General features: G+C 47.2%; 1 protein-coding gene across 1 annotated transcript in view; it reads left to right on the top strand.

Moving 5' to 3' along the window:
* The window catches only part of GABRA3 (gamma-aminobutyric acid type A receptor subunit alpha3), a 71,496-nt gene that overhangs the window by 24,041 nt on the left and 31,119 nt on the right, over positions 1 to 16,336 (top strand). Inside the window, exons 3-4 of the mRNA XM_086470275.1 lie at positions 8,589 to 8,656; positions 12,385 to 12,605. Coding sequence (XP_086326401.1) covers positions 8,589 to 8,656; positions 12,385 to 12,605 — 289 coding nt within the window. The remainder of the gene's footprint in view (positions 1 to 8,588; positions 8,657 to 12,384; positions 12,606 to 16,336) is intronic.

The raw sequence follows: 16,336 nt of genomic DNA, 5'->3' as shown, positions 1-16,336 counted from the left end.
TATTCTGCAGAGTACAAGTTTCCCAGTGGTCAGTCCTTGACTGACCCCACTTTGCAGTGGATGAGCATCCTGTCATCTTTAACTGTGTTGTCTCAGGTGGGAGCATGAGGCTAAGAGCAGCCTTCATCCATGCGACCCTTGTCATCCTTATCTCTATGCTTACTAGAGAGAGGCAGATGCCATTAGAGGCAATCAAGTCTGGGTGGGCTGACCTATCTCTGGGATTACCCTCCCCCCATAGACAAAATGAGGGCAACAGGGTCTCTGTTGTGTCTTGATGCTTCTGTGCAAGTGAGTTTTCCTGGAGACATGTTAGTGTTTTAGGTAGTTCAGAGAATTAAACCTGGTGCCACTGTTAGCTCTGTCTGGCCTGCGAAGGATTGGGCCAGCTGCCAGCCCTCCTGGTGACACTCTTGGCCATGATTGCTGCTGCTCAGCATTGACTTCTGTAGGCTGTGTGGGGTGCTACCAAAAGGCTTTGCTTCTTACTGATTTCAACTGTTTCAATTCTATATTTATATATGGAGGTGGTTACAATTTATTCCTATGTAATGAAGGCTGCTGACAGGACTGAGACACCCTATGTAAGTTCTGGCTTATTCTTCTAAGAAGAACATGTGCATACTGCTGTCCACTTTTGGGAAAGATGCTGAGGCTGAACTTATCAAACCTGGGTGAATGTCTGTGATATGAGACTTGGGTTCTGCTTCTCAACAAATAATTTCATATTCAAGGGTGCTGAAGCACTAAAACAGACAAGCAACATCTGAAAATACGTATTTTTACTTTGGGACTGGGAGTTTGAAGAGGTTGACTGTGACCTCTCCGTGTGTTGTCTAAGCTGCCCAAGTCAAAACCAATTGAGAAGGGAGAAGGGGCGATGCTGAGAGCTACCCAGATCTCTCTGCACTCCAGCTCTGCTCTCTCTTTTGCAGATGCTGGAGGAAATCATAGAGTCGCTAGGTTGGAAGAGACCTCTAAGATCATCGAGTCCAGCAGTCTACCTAATACCACCATGCCCACTAAACCATGTCTAGAAGCGCTACATCTACATGTTTTTTGAACACCTCCAGGGATGGTGACTCCACCACTTCCCTGGGCAGCCTCTTCCAATGTTTGACCACTCTTCCAGTAAAGACATTTTTCCTAATGTCCAATCTAAACTTCCCCTGGTGCAACTTGAGGCCATTTCCTCTTGTCTTATTGCTAGTTACTTCAGAGAAGAGACTGATCTCCACCTCACTAGAACCTCCTTTCAAGTAATTGTAGAGAGCAATAAGGTCTCCCCTCAGCCTCCTCTTCTCCAGACTAAACAACCCCAGTTCCCTCAGCCGCTCCTCACAAGACCTGTCCTCCAGACCCTTCACCAGCTTCGTTGCCCTTCTCTGGACACGCTCCAGCACCTCAGTGTCTTTCTTGTAATGAGAGGCCCAAAACTGCACATAGTATTCAAGGTGTGGTAATGCAGTACCTTAGTGGGTTTTTGCTATCTTTGTTCCCCATCCTTCCCCTCCTGACTCATGCACAGCCTCTGCTCCCAGGATACTTGGTGTGAAAGCATCCCAGGTGCAGCGTGGATGTTTGTGGTCCTGACATTAGCAATAGCTCATGCTGCTTTGTGGCCTCTGGGTGACAGGAGCTCTGCCAGTCTATGTCCCTGGAGTCAGCTTTATTCCCTGGCTGGGCTGGACAAGCCTAGAAGGCATTAACAGCACTGCAGTGATGTTCACTGAAATGTTTCCTTCTGTGCTGCTATTCCTGAGCTCTCTAGCAAAAAATGCAAGAGAAGCATCTCTGATGTATGTGGGAGAGTATTGCTGGCCCCGCAGCAGGAGAGCAGCAGTGAAGGCTACATCAGTGGTTTCTTGTGTGTGGTTGGTGATGTAGAAGATGTCATGTCTCCATTTCTGCAGCTTTTGCATGGGAGGTTGTGGGGAGAGGCAAGGTTACACTCTCCCCTCGGGCACCTAACCCCTCTGCTTGTGCCTCCCTGTCCTCTCCCAGTACTGGCATAACAGTCCCAAGGGTAGGCACAGAGAGGGTTGTCCCATCCCACTCAGTGGGTTTCAGGGTAGGTCAATCTTTTGTATCCTCTCTTTAAAAGGGGGTTTCCTCTGCACGGCAGAGACGCTTTGCTTGGCAAAGGTAGCAAGTTAATAACCCTCTTTGGTCAGTAGATTGGCAGCAATAACACACTTTAATAGTAATTATATCTCATAGATTGGATAAAAGACATGGCTTTCCCTAATGCTATCTAATAATATGGAAAGAGAAAAAAAAGTGAAAAAGAGAAAGAAAGAAAGAAAAAAAGAAAGAGAGAAAGAGATATCACTGCTCCTGGGGTCCAGCTACGTTTCGCAGGTTCGGTCTGATCTTTGGTTCTTTGGTGGCGCATGCACACCGCATGCATGTCTTGATTACTGGTATTTTTATTGTCCCTTCCATTAATATTCATGAGTCCTGTTCATATTATCCCCTCCTCGCTTTTCATGCTAATTAGGACACAGGCACAGTGTACAACATTTTGAGGGCTCCAAGGTGTTCTGTTCACTATAGATAAGGGAGTGGACCCCCTCAAGTCCAGTGTACACCCGTAGATAAGGGAGTGGGCCTCTCCAACTCTGGAAACGCTCCTCTTCTGCAGAGTTTGTTCATTTGGATAGGGGAAGTTGGGTAGCCTCTCCAACTGAAGCCCCCCTTTATCGATCACCCCAACTGAAGTTTCTGAAGGGAGAACACCGCTCCACCCTCCTGTCTCTGAGGAGGGAGCACCTCTTCACCCTCTTATCTCTGAGGAGGGAGCACCGCTCCACCTTCACGGGGCTTATTCCCTCCTTGGAGCAGGCTGTACTGCAAAGCAGGCTGTTTTTAAGGCTAATACATAAAACTTGCACTGTAAAAGAGGTTTGTTCAAGACACATACATAAAATCTGCAAAACAGGTTGTTTAAGGCAAGAAAATAGGATTGTCCTTCACAAGGGTACACCGTGCCACCCAGAGATGTGCCCTTCCTTCTTCAATGCCTGTCTTCTTACTGAAAGAGGACACAACTCAGCTCGTACTTCCCAAAACAAGGCAGCACCACAGGTTAAAAGGCCGTCTGAAAAACCAGGGTAGGAACTGGCAAAGGCAGCAGCCCTGGTGTGGTGGGACTGAAGTTGTCAGAGTGAGAGGAGGGACCCAAGGGTTGAGTTTCTGATCGGGGTCTGCAGTGTGCTGCTTCTGAAGGCAAGGGCTGTTCTGGATTGTGGTGTGGCTCGGCTCTGGCGGGCTTATGGGGCTTGTAGCAAAGGTCATGGAAACCTATTTTGTTCCAGAGGCTAAAATTGGAAGGAAAATTAAATCCCCTTAGTGAGAGGCTGAGAAAACAAAGAACAAAACACTCAAAAAGCTTCTGTGTGTAGCTGCAAAAATTACCTTCTGCTGCTTATTAATTAGCATGGCAAGGATTTGGGAGAAGGCATAAGGCGGAAATTGGTAGTACAAACCAACTTCTTGTGTTTCACTTCCTGGGCACGGTGGGTCAGCTGTGAAGCACCATCCTGTCCAGTGTGCTCGCTCTGGGTTACGTGACACAGGAAAGAGCTACGCACCATCCTCTCTCTCTTCATGGTGACACTGCCCTCACTGCAGGCTGGTGGGAGTCCTTCCCAAAGGATTTTGTGTATTTGAGGGGATGCAGGACAGGTCTTTGGAAGAGGATTACTGAATAAAAGAACCTCATCAAGCTGAGAAACTCCTCAGCTGAGGCTAAATGTAGTGGCAGTCTAGGAGGGTGTTAAGGGGCATCATCAGCCTGTTACTGCACTTTTTAGGTTGTGGCCACGCTTGGAGATGGGATATCGGCTGGCTGGGGTCCAGGGCAGTTCACAGTGAGCCCAGGGTAGTTCATAGTGAGCCCAGTGCAGAAATGTCTGCCTCCAGGAGCTGGCCTGGAGCAGATCGAGGGTTTGTATCCCTGGGTGCAGAAGAGCCTGAACAGCACGGTCCTTCTTTCTAGTCTCAGCCATGCCATCACGCACAGAAACACCAGTACAGACAGGCTTGTCACCTCTGAGCTCCCTTAGGTCCCTGCGCAGCCCTGGGGCAGAGCTGGAGCAATGCCATGCAGAGCACAGCCTCAAGGAGGTTCCCATCCCTTAGCTCATCCAGCTTATCTCCAAGATAAGGCTGTGCAGCTTCCCTGACGTCAGCACAGCAACCAGGAATCCCCTGCACGAAGATGCAGTGGCTTTGCCCCTGTTTTAATAGCGCACATCGTTTGGGAGCCTCCAGCGCGTGGATGCAGGCGCACATTGCTGCTAGCTTGCAGCATAGCCTCTGGGAACCCCCGCCTGGGAAACGTGACTGTGTTCAGCACATCCGCAAACCTCAAGAGCTGAAACACAACTGGCCGAGTCAATTATATTATGGCTGAGATTCTTAAATAAACAGCACTCAGTGGGTTCAGGGGGGTGTTTAATAAGAGCCTCCTCAGCCCCTCATGCCCCCTGCTTCCCATAATCACTTGTAGAGGCAGCCCTATAATCTACAGCCAGCAAGGGGAGAGGCAGCGAGGCAGTGTAATTTGTATTCCAGCTCTGCTACTGCTCCTAGTGCTTCCAAGAAGCAAGTAAAAATAGCACTCCATCATTTTGTAAATAATAGCTATCTCCTCACAGGCCCAGGGATTCACGAGCACTTAAAAGGGAGATTGCGGAAAGGGGGGGGGGGATGTCTGCCTTGAGCCAGAGCTGGGAAGATGGGACATGGGGACTCAGAGGGGGGGACAGGGGAAGGCTGGTGAAATGGAAACCCTGAAGTGCCTCAGCAGCAGCCGCTGCTGCTTTACACCTTCTGCGCACACAAGGGAAGCAACCGACCCTGCTGGCGTGGGGCTCGGGGCGGCAGGATCCGGTCCTGCACGCACAGCTAAGAGGGATGTTTATCGCCTGCACAAGCAGCTAGATCCGGCATAGCGAATTCTTGGAGAAGGAGAGGGGTAGCTTCTAAAGAGCAGACAGGTGTAGGGAGTGCCATGGTAACACTGTGGGAAGGGATGTTACAGCTTTTGTTTTACATTTGCATTGCAGATCTGCCCAGCTGTGGGGGATTTCTGCAGGCAGGAGCAAGGCAGCATTGCCTGGCAGGCAGGGAGGGAGCTTTGTACCGTGTGCGAGAAGGGGCAGCTCTGGTCGACCTGCAGCATCTTATTGCTGCTCACACACTTGCTCCAGATGGTTTTAGAAACACAATTGTGCTGAAGCTGGGGAATAAGCTGAGCCTATAAATGGGAAAAGCCCCCAGACAAGGGAATCAACCTCAAACAGACGACTTGCCACTCGGGTCTCTAAATTCTGCCCACACTCAAACGTCAAACCTGAAAATCTCTTGCTCTTCTAGTTTTGTGACTGCTTCAGGGTCTTTTTTTTTTTTGCATTTCCAGTCCCCAGGTGTCAGCAGCTTGGGGCAAGGTGAGGCTCAGCAACGTGGCCAGAAGGTGGTTTTGCAGCCTGCCAGGAACAATACCAAGCCTTCCACTGGGCAGTGGTGTACCAGCCCACGCCATTCCCTAGGGCAGCTGGAGCTGACCTCTGATCCTTGCTCTGCTCCAGCTTCCTACCTGAACCAAGTTTCTGCTTTTTTGTTTCCCTAACTATAAACCAGGACTGGCAGCATCCGCCTGCCACCCCAGCAGGCTTGATGGCTCAACTCTTGCGCATGTAAAAAAAATTTGACTCACAGGGAAGGATGATGCTAGAAAAGGAAAAATGCCATTTAATGTTCTGCAAGGTCTAGGGAAAGTGCCTAATTATCTACAGTATAGTCTTTAATTATTAAATCTTTGGTGAGAACTGGGCAACACAGCCAAGCTGCAGTGTGACTGTGCCTCTGGATTGAGAAGGACATAAGGATTTCCCTGACATCTCTCTGAGCAGAGGCAGGAGATGCTCCTCTCTCAGCTTCCTCTTGCTGCAAAAACAGATGCAATTTCTTCTTGTGCAGGCTGAGAGTGGGTAGGTGTGAGGGTAAGAAGGGGGGAGGCTGGCTGAGTAGCTCCTGATTTCTCTGGAGGAGAAGGTCTCACCACTACCACAGAGCCGATGAGCTCGGGCAGAGCTGCAAGCAGTGTGGATACTCTTGGGCTGTAGAATCATGAAGGAAGTGAATCTCTGAGGCTGGAGCTTACTCTGTTCTGCTGGTGTTTTACTTATCTCTGGATTTCCCAGCTCTGCTGAAATCCCTGCTTGTGTAGCAATGATTTAATTTCAGAAATCCCTACGGATCCCAGCCAAATCCTGCCCTTAGGAGCACATATTAAGAGGGAAAGTTCAGTCTGGCTTTTGCCATGAAAGGTGCAGGGAGCCAATTTTTCTAAGTGCTGGGGGACATCAATAAGCTAGTGACTGAGCCAGCCCCCATAGCTCGCCCTGCACCAGGTGCTGCCTTGCAGGCACAAAGGGATCCCACTGAGTTTGGTGGGTTTGCATGGCCTGGCCCGGGGGGTGCATCTGCGGTCTGGAAATGGGAGATCCTCTTCAGACCTGGGCTGTAATCAATTATTAATCTTAATAAATTAGTGTTATTTATTAATTCCATTATCTTTGCTTGAATTTGCCAGTAGATTGAAGGGGTGGGAAGGGGTCTCTGGAACTCTGTGACAGCCAGGTTATGGCATGATAAGGACATAAAAGCTCATGTAAAGATAGCAGGACCATATCAAAAGGTGTCCAAAACTAGTTCTGCCTTTTTACCTCCTCATCACTTCCTGAATCCCTTCCTTGTGCTTGGAACCAAGGATCACATTGTAAAGCATGGGTCCTTTCATGGACCCCCAGGTGCAGGGGACAATTCTTTCTGCAGCTCATGAGGATTGGCTTCACTGGCCATGGGCGGCCATGGATCCTGATCTGATAACCATGGCTGTAAATTATTATCTTGGGCAAACTGAATGCCAAGAAGGGAGGAGGGGAGGGGAGAGGGAGTTTGTGTTTTCTCTAAAACATAATTAGATTTCTCTCGCTGCATGTGTTAGCGGAAAGAGTCTCGCTTCACTAAATGTTCTTCTCTGCTGTGTATCTCATTTGGGGACTTGTTTGGAGGGAGACAGAATATGCCGAGTGTTTAAGTCTTACAGAAGTAACTCATTTCGTTCAGATGATGTCTTGTTGGCTTCTGGGTGTTTCAGAAAGTGTACCGCATACATATTTCTCTTTAACCTTCTTTTTATCGCATCAAGACAAGATCAAGGGTTACTTATATAGCACAATAATATCAGCCACGGGCTGCATCAGAAGCTTTCCAGCTGTAATAACTAAAGACATGTATACGTATATTTTAGCCATTAAGGAGAAAACCCTGCCAGAATGCATTATCTTATTTTTGGATACAAAACTTTGAAGCACAAAACTAAGCTTCATAGCACTGCAAAATAACTGTCAGGGGACAGAAGGATTTCCATAACTGAACTGAGCAATGGGCTATCCAGGCTACTTGCAAAGCTGCTGCAGTGGCCAAAATAGGGTACTAAGCATAAAACATGAACTCTTCTTTGGGGCTCTAAATTAGTTCTTTCATTGGGAAAGCAGCTCTGAGCCAGCTAATGCCATAAAAAAGGAGCACAATGGCATGATCTGTCCCTAAAGTGGTGAGGATTTATGGTAACATAGTGCTAAACTCCAGGCACCTCATCCATCATTTTTTCAGTACAATCCAGTGGGCAGAGCGTAGGACCATGATTCTGCCTTGATTTCCCTGCAAAATGGGACAGCAGCAGAGATTTCAATTAGGAAACATGCTGAAATCGTAATGAAGTCAAGAATGAGAGCTGTATATGCTGTTCAGCGTATGTGCTGGTGGCTGTGTTCTGCAAAGCACTTCAGTTTATCTTTACCTGAAGGCGTGTGATTAAGATTGTCCCTAGGTTTTAGTGCTGGGGGCAGGAACTGGGGCTCTGTGGTTTTGCTGGGGCGACGAGGCTACTGTTCAGCATCCATGAGGGCTGCACAGCCTGGGATGCAGGGGAGCGTGTGATGCAGGCAAGCAGCAGCTCTGCAAGAGCAGCTGCTCGCCAGGAGCGAGGCACTTAGGAGAACAGCAAACACGATGGCAGTAAAAGGCAATCAGAATATTGATTCTTTTTACATACAGATAAGCCTGAAGCTGTAACAAACCCAGGGTTTCCTAAAACTGGTGGAACATTGCTAGGCTGTTTATCAGGCTGGGAGACACAAAGGGATTTCAGATTAAAAGGAGTTTCAAAGCATCAGGGCTTACCTCTGTATTGAAAACGTGTGGATCTGTACCGCATTATGTACTGTATAGCCGCATGCATTTTGTAAATACGCATTGTCTGGCTGTGCGGGACATACTCATCCTCGGTTTAAGCGTGGAAAGCAGCAGAGCTACATCAGAGATGAATCTGCCCAATTACGAGTGATAAAATTGGCCAGTGTTCAGGGCACAGCAAAGAACACGATGCCGCCTTGGTGAGGGCTCACCAGGGAGGCACCTAGCAGGAAAATCCACTATGTAACAAAACCCAAACCCTTCCCTGTACAAGAAAATTCAGTTCTCTAATTGTTTTTTTCCCCTTTTTTTTGTCCCAGACAGCGTAACTGAAGTCAAGACAGACATTTACGTGACGAGTTTCGGCCCTGTCTCGGACACAGATATGGTAGGTGCCACTGGCTGGTCGCCTCACGAGGAGGGATGGCTTCTCCTGCAGCCTCAGCGTATGTGTCCCACACTCATACCCTCACAATCTGGGCAAAAGTGGGATTTTCCTAAATGGCAAGAATATGAGCAAGCATCCCAGCTGCCTGCCTGGTCACAAGTGTGCCTCATCATCTTCTCACAGTCCAGAGGGAGCCAGTGCAGGTGGTAGACAGGGATTGTTTCTCACATATGTTTGGGCTTTTAGAAACCAATTGATAATGCAGCCTTGGAGGGTCAAAGACTTTGCACCACTCAAGCACGCTGCAGGCTTTAGGGGCTTTTTCTTCCCTGCAAGTGCACCCTAATGAAATGGGGAGGTCTGCCCACAGGACCAAGACCTGTGCTTAGGATGCTACACCCATTATATGCCTTGACAAACACCTTCACTGTAGCCAGCTTTCCTTGACTTGACTGTATGTGCCCACTGGGAAGAGGGGAGGATGCCAGAATCTGGCCCATTTTGGTGGCAGTGCCAGAAGAGAACAGTTCACTATTAAACTGTCCTTAGTGCTTGAACCAGAATGGATGCAAAAGAGAAAAAAAAGGAGTGAACTGATTGCAATATTTTGACATGTTCGGGGAAAATTATTAGTGAAAAGGCCTGAGGTCTGAATTTAGGCTTGTATTCCCACAACAGTTTGTCTTCTAATTAAAACAGGACTGTGGAGCATAATTAATAGTGAGCTTTCTCAACAGTGTTTCTTGCAGCTTGTATTCCGCACGCTCCCAGGCGCACAGAGAAGAGTTGGCTATTGATGGTTGCTCAGCAGTTCAAGGGCGCCACATGAGGACAGTCATGCATTCAGCACTGAGACCCTCCTGCACGTCTAGGCCCAGAGGTGACCTGGTGCTGGCACAGCCCAGGCCAGCAGTGGCATCCTGGCCTTGGAGGGTGCCCACTTTGGGAGAGGGAGCAGGCATTGTTCTCACCAACTGGGTCAGGCAGGAGCAATGTCCTGCAGCTCTTGCAGCCCCTCCGGATCTGAGAAGGTTTCATTTTCTGGGCTGACATGACCATGAACATCTCATCAGCTGCCCCACTGACAGTCCTGTGCTAGTAAGCGGAGGAGTTAGGGGAGAATAAAAACTCCATGTTTCATTGAGGTGCTAGCCCCATCTCGCAACCCCATGTGGCTTTGGAAAGACCACTGCCTCCTGGGTTAGAAGTTAACTTGATGTCAGTGTAGCTGAGGGTATTAATCTCATCTACAAGCTCTCTCTCTATCTCGCTTGCTTTCCTACTGCAGCGGAGACCCATAGTATATTCAACAATCTTAGCCCTTGGGGAGTATCTGATAATTACTTCCAAGGTGGAGCATATTTGATTAAGGGAGTGTGTATAATGAACTGTGAAGAAGAAATACGAGTTATTGAAAAGAGGAAGGTATTTTCTCAATGTGATTTGACAAAATGAATTTAAAATTAGGAAGGCAGTTAAAGAATAATAAATTATTTCCCCTTTGCATGCATTTTACAAATGCATAGCGAATGTGGTTTAGCATGCCCTTCTGGTGCTAAATGCACTCAGAAACGTGAGGGAGAGAAACCCCATCTCCTCGGGAAGTGTAGGAAGAGCCTGCTCTTCTGTGGTGGTTCCTTTCATCTCGGGAGTGGGGAAGTCCCTCCTTCCCCACTCGCATCTGCCTTGTGATCTTGCTCCCGTCCCTTCCACAGCCATTACTCATTGTGATGGAAAGCCACTCCTGCGCATCTTGATGCAGACAGAGACTGTAATTATGATGATGGAGGAGAGGCAGGTAAAGCTGCTGTGGGGAGTGGAGGAGAGTAGCTGGTTACAAAGCATGGAGGAGGACATGTAGACCTTTTCCCTGAGATGCTCCAAGGGACTTCTAATCTCTCTTTCAGTTTGGTTTGGAAAGCAGAGCCTGATAGGAGCTGACATACACATGAGTCTTCGGTAGTGAGCTCTTGCAGCTTTGCCTCAGTCTCCAGGAAAAAAAAGAAAAAAGTTCAAGAGAGTTTTATGTTTTGGTGGATGGACTCTGAAAACAGACTCAGGCTTGATGGTTTCAGTCATTTCTACAAGATAAAGAACATAATGTAGAACTAAGTGTGCTCCTTGGAAGGGGTGACTTGGGAATGATGCTGTCATTGGAAGAAGTACAGAAAAGAGGGGAAGAAGCTGAACATGATTTCTGTTTTCTTTCTGAATGATTCCTTAGCATAAAAGAAGAAAAACAGGGCCTGGGAAGTTATAGAAGTTTTGCTTCTTTCTTTGGTTTTGTTGTTTTTTTTGTTTTTTGTTTTTTGTTTTTTTTAAATAGGAATAGGGAATTCTGAATAAAATAGCTCTTCTCCTGCTAAGGACTTTTCCCAAACCTACCTCCTGTGACTGCACACAGGCTCATTTCTTTGGTTTTATCCCTTTACTGAGCTTAAAACCACAAACTGAAGATTGCATCCATCAAGGGGCAGAGTATCTTGTACAGGGCAGAGCCTGTGGGAACGTAGGATCTCTTCTTTCCTTACCCCAGCCAGGCTCCAGAAACTTCATATTTAAGCAAGAGTGGCTCTGTGGCCAGGGAGCAGGGATGAATTTCTTTACCAAGATGCTTTCATTCAGCTGCCATCTGCTGCAAAACCTGTAGGAATTTCTATGACCTGTAGGAAACTGATGCACAGCAGCTTTTAAATGCTGCTGAGAAGAGCTGCAGGAAAGAAATCACTCACAATGATAAGTTTAGTTGATCCTGCAGCCTCTAGGAACCTGTAAATAAAGACTACGAGTCTGCAGTGGCAGGGGAAAAAAAGCTGGGACAGGCAGATTTTCCAAAGCCCCCAACTCTCTGAAAGCCTGGTGAGCTAATGAGATCCTTCATTAGCAAGAGGAAGTGTGTGTGGTAGAGGTGAGCAGTGGGTCCAGCTCATGCTGACAGGCTGAAGACTTTCCCTCAAGTGACAAGGACCCTCTGAGGACACAGGGTGGCTCAGGTCACAAGGAACGGCAGTCCTTTATGCATAGAACAAGGAGCTGGCCCTGGCTGCAGGGTTTCAAGGAGATGGCTTCTAATTACCCCAGCTGGAATTTGTCCTAGAAAATGGGTTTCTACACTAGCTGAAAGAAAAAAAAAAGAAAAAGAAAAAAAAGGGAAAAAATAGGAAAAAGAAGAAAAACAAAAGAAAGTCACAGGATCTTGCAATGCTTTTCTAGAGGTGGCCTGGGGAACAAAATAACATTAAGACAATGTCATGAAACTTTGTTTCTTTATTTATTTTTATGAGCAGGGGTATAATTAGTAGTATCCTCGCCAAATTCCATCACCCAGGAACTTTTTTTTTGCCTTTTTAAATTCCTGTGTAGCTGCACACAATGGTTCCCTTCCCTGAAACGTCTGGATGTTGGTGGTGGTGCAACAGAGCTACTTCAGGAGTGGCCACTGGCCACTGTAGTCTGTACTGTCTGCAGTGGTCAGAAACATTGAAACTCAAATTTTGGCATCATATGTAAGTCATTATACAAAGTATGGTAAATGCCCTCTATCTTTCACAGATTTCTCCACTGCTGTTAATCCCTGCTTCTTGTTGCATCACCCTTCATGTCAGCCAAGATGTGCAAAACCACAGTATGCTCAATGACTCAAGATATTAATGATTTCTTGAAGCAGCTTGCTTGTAATGAAGAGCTGAGTAAAACAAGACTTATTTTTATCTCCTTTCTCCACAAAGGAATACACTATTGATGTCTTTTTCCGGCAATCCTGGAGAGATGAGAGGCTGAAGTTTGATGGTCCCATGAAAATACTTCCCCTGAACAACCTGCTGGCCAGTAAGATCTGGACTCCTGATACCTTCTTCCACAATGGGAAGAAATCTGTTGCCCATAACATGACAACACCCAACAAGCTGCTACGCCTGGTGGACAATGGCACCCTCCTGTACACCATGAGGTATGTTTGTGTCTCCTGGACCGGGGTCATCCAGGTCCCTATACACGTGCAGGCAAGGATGGGACCTCAGGATACATTACAGCAGGGTTTATGTGGACTTCCAGTGACTTTGTTAGCACACTCGAGTCTTACCCTGCCACTTTCCCCGCTGTCCTTGTTTCCTACCTATGTAGCATCACTGATCCTCAACTTAAGCACATTTTTACAGGTAGCTTTCTTCTCATCATTCATGTTGATGTTTTTCTTTTATGTGATGAGGCAGAAGCGTTGGGATCTATGGAGTTGGGGCGCCACCAAACTTGTTTTTGTTCCTGACCTCTGATGGAATATGAAGTCAGGTTTCCAGTGTTGGTAGGGGAACGTTAGGATGGGAGAATTTGTTATTCTCCAGCAGTTTGAGAACAGATCTGAACTTGTTCAGCATGTTACACTGGAGTCATTTGAAACATCTAATGAGCCCAAGCTTGCTTGTGAGAACAATGGGGACTTTTTCCCTGCATCATGGAATCAAAAATCCAAATCTGTTTAATCAATGCACACCATTAGGAAAAAAACCCACCAGCTTATTAAAATCTGTGCTTTGGAGGAGACTGTGCCAGGTTTGGAGAGGCCATTGGAAGTTCTCAGTTTAACCCAGCCCATGTTGTGCCCTGCTGAGCTCTCAGTGGGAGCTCTGAACATGAGGTAGCCCTGCAGCATGAGACCCCAGGCAGTGATACATCCTGTGCAACCTCACCGTGAGCTGCAGCAACTGGGGCCCTCTGAAACATGAGTCGCTGTTGGGGAACCATGCTTGGGCAGTCGTCTTCTCTGGATTTCTCAAGAACAGCCCTGGTATATTCATTTATCACTAAGGTGCAACAGGTGGAGAGCATGAAGAGGAATGCCTTTGGGTTAACTGTACGTTCATTCCGGAACTATTCAGATATTCCTGTATGCTTGTAAGCTATTCACCCACGTAAATAACGTTTGCCACCTGGGGTTGATGTACAAATTTACCTTCCGAGGTAAATGGCCTTATAAATGAAACAACAAGCTGCCCATAGATGCACAAGAAACGTATTGAGTTAGTTTTGGAAAGGTGTAAATTTTATTTTCAAAAATTATTTTCTCTGCCTCCATCTTCAAGCTGATTCTAACTAATAACAGGCTTCATTGTCGATTCTGTGTGCTGAGGTGCTGCACTTTCACCTCTGTCTTTTGAGGACCAGACAGAATTTCATCTCTTCATAGTTAAGTGGCTGTGAATCTACATAGTGTCAGCAAGTTTTACAACCTTCATTGATAAACAATACTCTGCTTTTGAGTTCTCAAATATGAGCTAATACTCCCTGTGCCCTGGGGGTTTAGGTCTCCACACATCAGTGATCTCACATTACTGAGGCAGATGGGGTAAATGAAGGGAGAAGCCCAACTTGACTTAAGGGCTCGGTTCTGCTCCCGGCTCTTTGACCTACATGTGGATGACTAACACTCCCCCTGTTTGTATCATTGTCCTGACTGTAAAGTATTACAGGAGCTACTGGCATAAGACAGCAAAAAAAAAAAAAGGACTCAATTTCAGGGCTTTTCTATCATTTCACTTCTTCTTTATTCAGCAAACAGCCATTAGCTTCAGCAAGTTTTGTGTGACTGAGAAAGTATTGGATTTACTTTTCCATTTAGGGCTGGGCAGGTGTCAGGATGGCAGAATCACAAGGCTCTTGGGAATGAACTTCTTGAAGAAAATGAATTAACAGGATTTTTAAAATAAATTCAAGACATCCTTCAGTTTAGCTGTCTCCCAAAGAAGAGGGGGAGATGAAGGAGAATCTGGACCTCCCTTTGCATGTACTTCTGCCCCCCTTAAATTTACCTGTAAGGTTTTGTAAAAAGTGAAGACCCCACTCAGAGATACCCGAAGACTGAGGGTTGGATATGAGGCCTTTTGTCACATATTGTATTGCACAGTACCAGGAGCTGTAGTGCATGGAGATCTTTTCCTTACCCAGCACAGACTGCCGCTGTGCAGTGTGTGAACCTATCCTGGTGGGGCTCCAAGCAGTATTGGACCAGCCTGATGCTGCAGATGTGGTTAGAGCTGGCCAGATGGCCATCTGAAAAGCACTACCCACTGCACAGGACAGTGTGCCAGGGGTGAAGCAGGGCTCCTCTGGGTTTGCCGTTCAACACATCCAGGTTGGAATGTCTGCCCTGGTGCATCTGACGATTGCCCTTCTCCCTGCTGCTGAAGGAAGTGCCTGCTCAGGGCCACACAGGGTCTTTTGAGTGGGGGCTCAGAAAGGAAGGTGCACAGGCTGCATGGTCCAGGACTGTGCATCAGGCTGAGGCTCAGAGACCCAGGCCTCCCTGTCTCTGCCACTCATAAGTACTCACACCTCAGTTCTCCTGTAAACAATGATGATGGTATCACCCTTGCTTGGTAAGTGCTTCGAAACCTCCTCCCAGGACAGGGCTGGAAGGAGACTTATGTTTTATGTCCAAGTGGCACATTCGCTGTTCCTCTCCATGCCCAAGGGCATGCATATGTGTCCTTCTCAAAGGAAGGAGCAGGACCGTGAAGCCAGTCTCAGCCCCACATAGCTGACATCCAGCAAAGTGCAAATCCCAAAGAGGCACACTTTGTCCTGCTGACTAGGAAGCGAGTTTGGACCTCCACCAGATCTCCCCTGGACTGGCAGGACTGCCCAGGCGATCCCTGGCAGGCTCTGTCTAGACTGGTACCTTGCTGTGCAGTTTGACTCCTGAGACATATCCTACTCCTTTACCTTGTACCAGCCAATATCCTTGAGGGATCAGTTCTGCTGATATGCAATTAGAGGCATGTCTCTTGCTATTTATCCTGCTGTGAAAGCCAACTTCTCTTAGTCAAGGTTTACGTTTATAGATGAAGTTGCTCTGGTGGAACAGCAACTCTGACACATGCATCCAGCAAAATTACACCTGTGTGACAATATTTATAGCTCCTGGAGAGAGCCTCTTTATCACTGACCTAAGATTCAAGGAGTCGCACACCAGCTGTAACTGAGCATCGAGAGATTGCCTTCAGTCACAGCATAGCCTCTTCATGGATCGGTGCAACATCACAGTGCAAACATCTGATCACTGACTCAGGCCTTGGCACCTGAGTGACAAGATCTCCTTTGTGACTGCATCATAAACTTGCATTTCACTATTCCTCTCCTTCTGGCTGCTGAGGAAGGGACAGGATTACTGATCCCTTCGCCCCTTCCCTGCTATTCTGGCTGCCTTAGAGGGCATGGGGAACACAGTTTTATTATGTAGCCCTGCCTCTGCAGTCTTGTTTGTTGAGCTCCTACAAGATCCAAGTACCTCACAAAAGCCCAGCTAGGGCCTCAAAGCTCTAGTGTCAGACCTGAGTACAACAAACTGGGAATTGTGCACGGATTTACGTAAGGTACAGACAAAAACTCAGCTGCTGTATCAATCTCTGGATGTACTCTCTGGCTCAAATTGTGTGGGGCACATAGATAATGTTCTGGTTCTTCCTGGCCTCGAAACATATGAAAATAGTGAAAACTTAACGCTGTGCCGATGGGATTCAACTTTGTGAATCCAGGCTTTAAAGATGAGTTGTCCTCACAGGGACTGTCAGAGTGGTATGTTAAGGTTTGGTGCTTATTGTCAGAGTGGATCCCAGGCAGCATGTCCTCAAGTTATGCACTTAAAGGGTGTTTTCTTTAACTGCTAGGCTGATGCATTCAGCTGCA

Source organism: Leptosomus discolor, chromosome 9 (genome assembly GCF_034619465.1).
Source record: "Leptosomus discolor isolate bLepDis1 chromosome 9, bLepDis1.hap2, whole genome shotgun sequence".
Taxonomy (NCBI): domain Eukaryota; kingdom Metazoa; phylum Chordata; class Aves; order Leptosomiformes; family Leptosomidae; genus Leptosomus; species Leptosomus discolor.
Note: the sequence above shows the minus strand (reverse complement) of the source record. Positions and strands in the feature narration are given on the sequence as shown.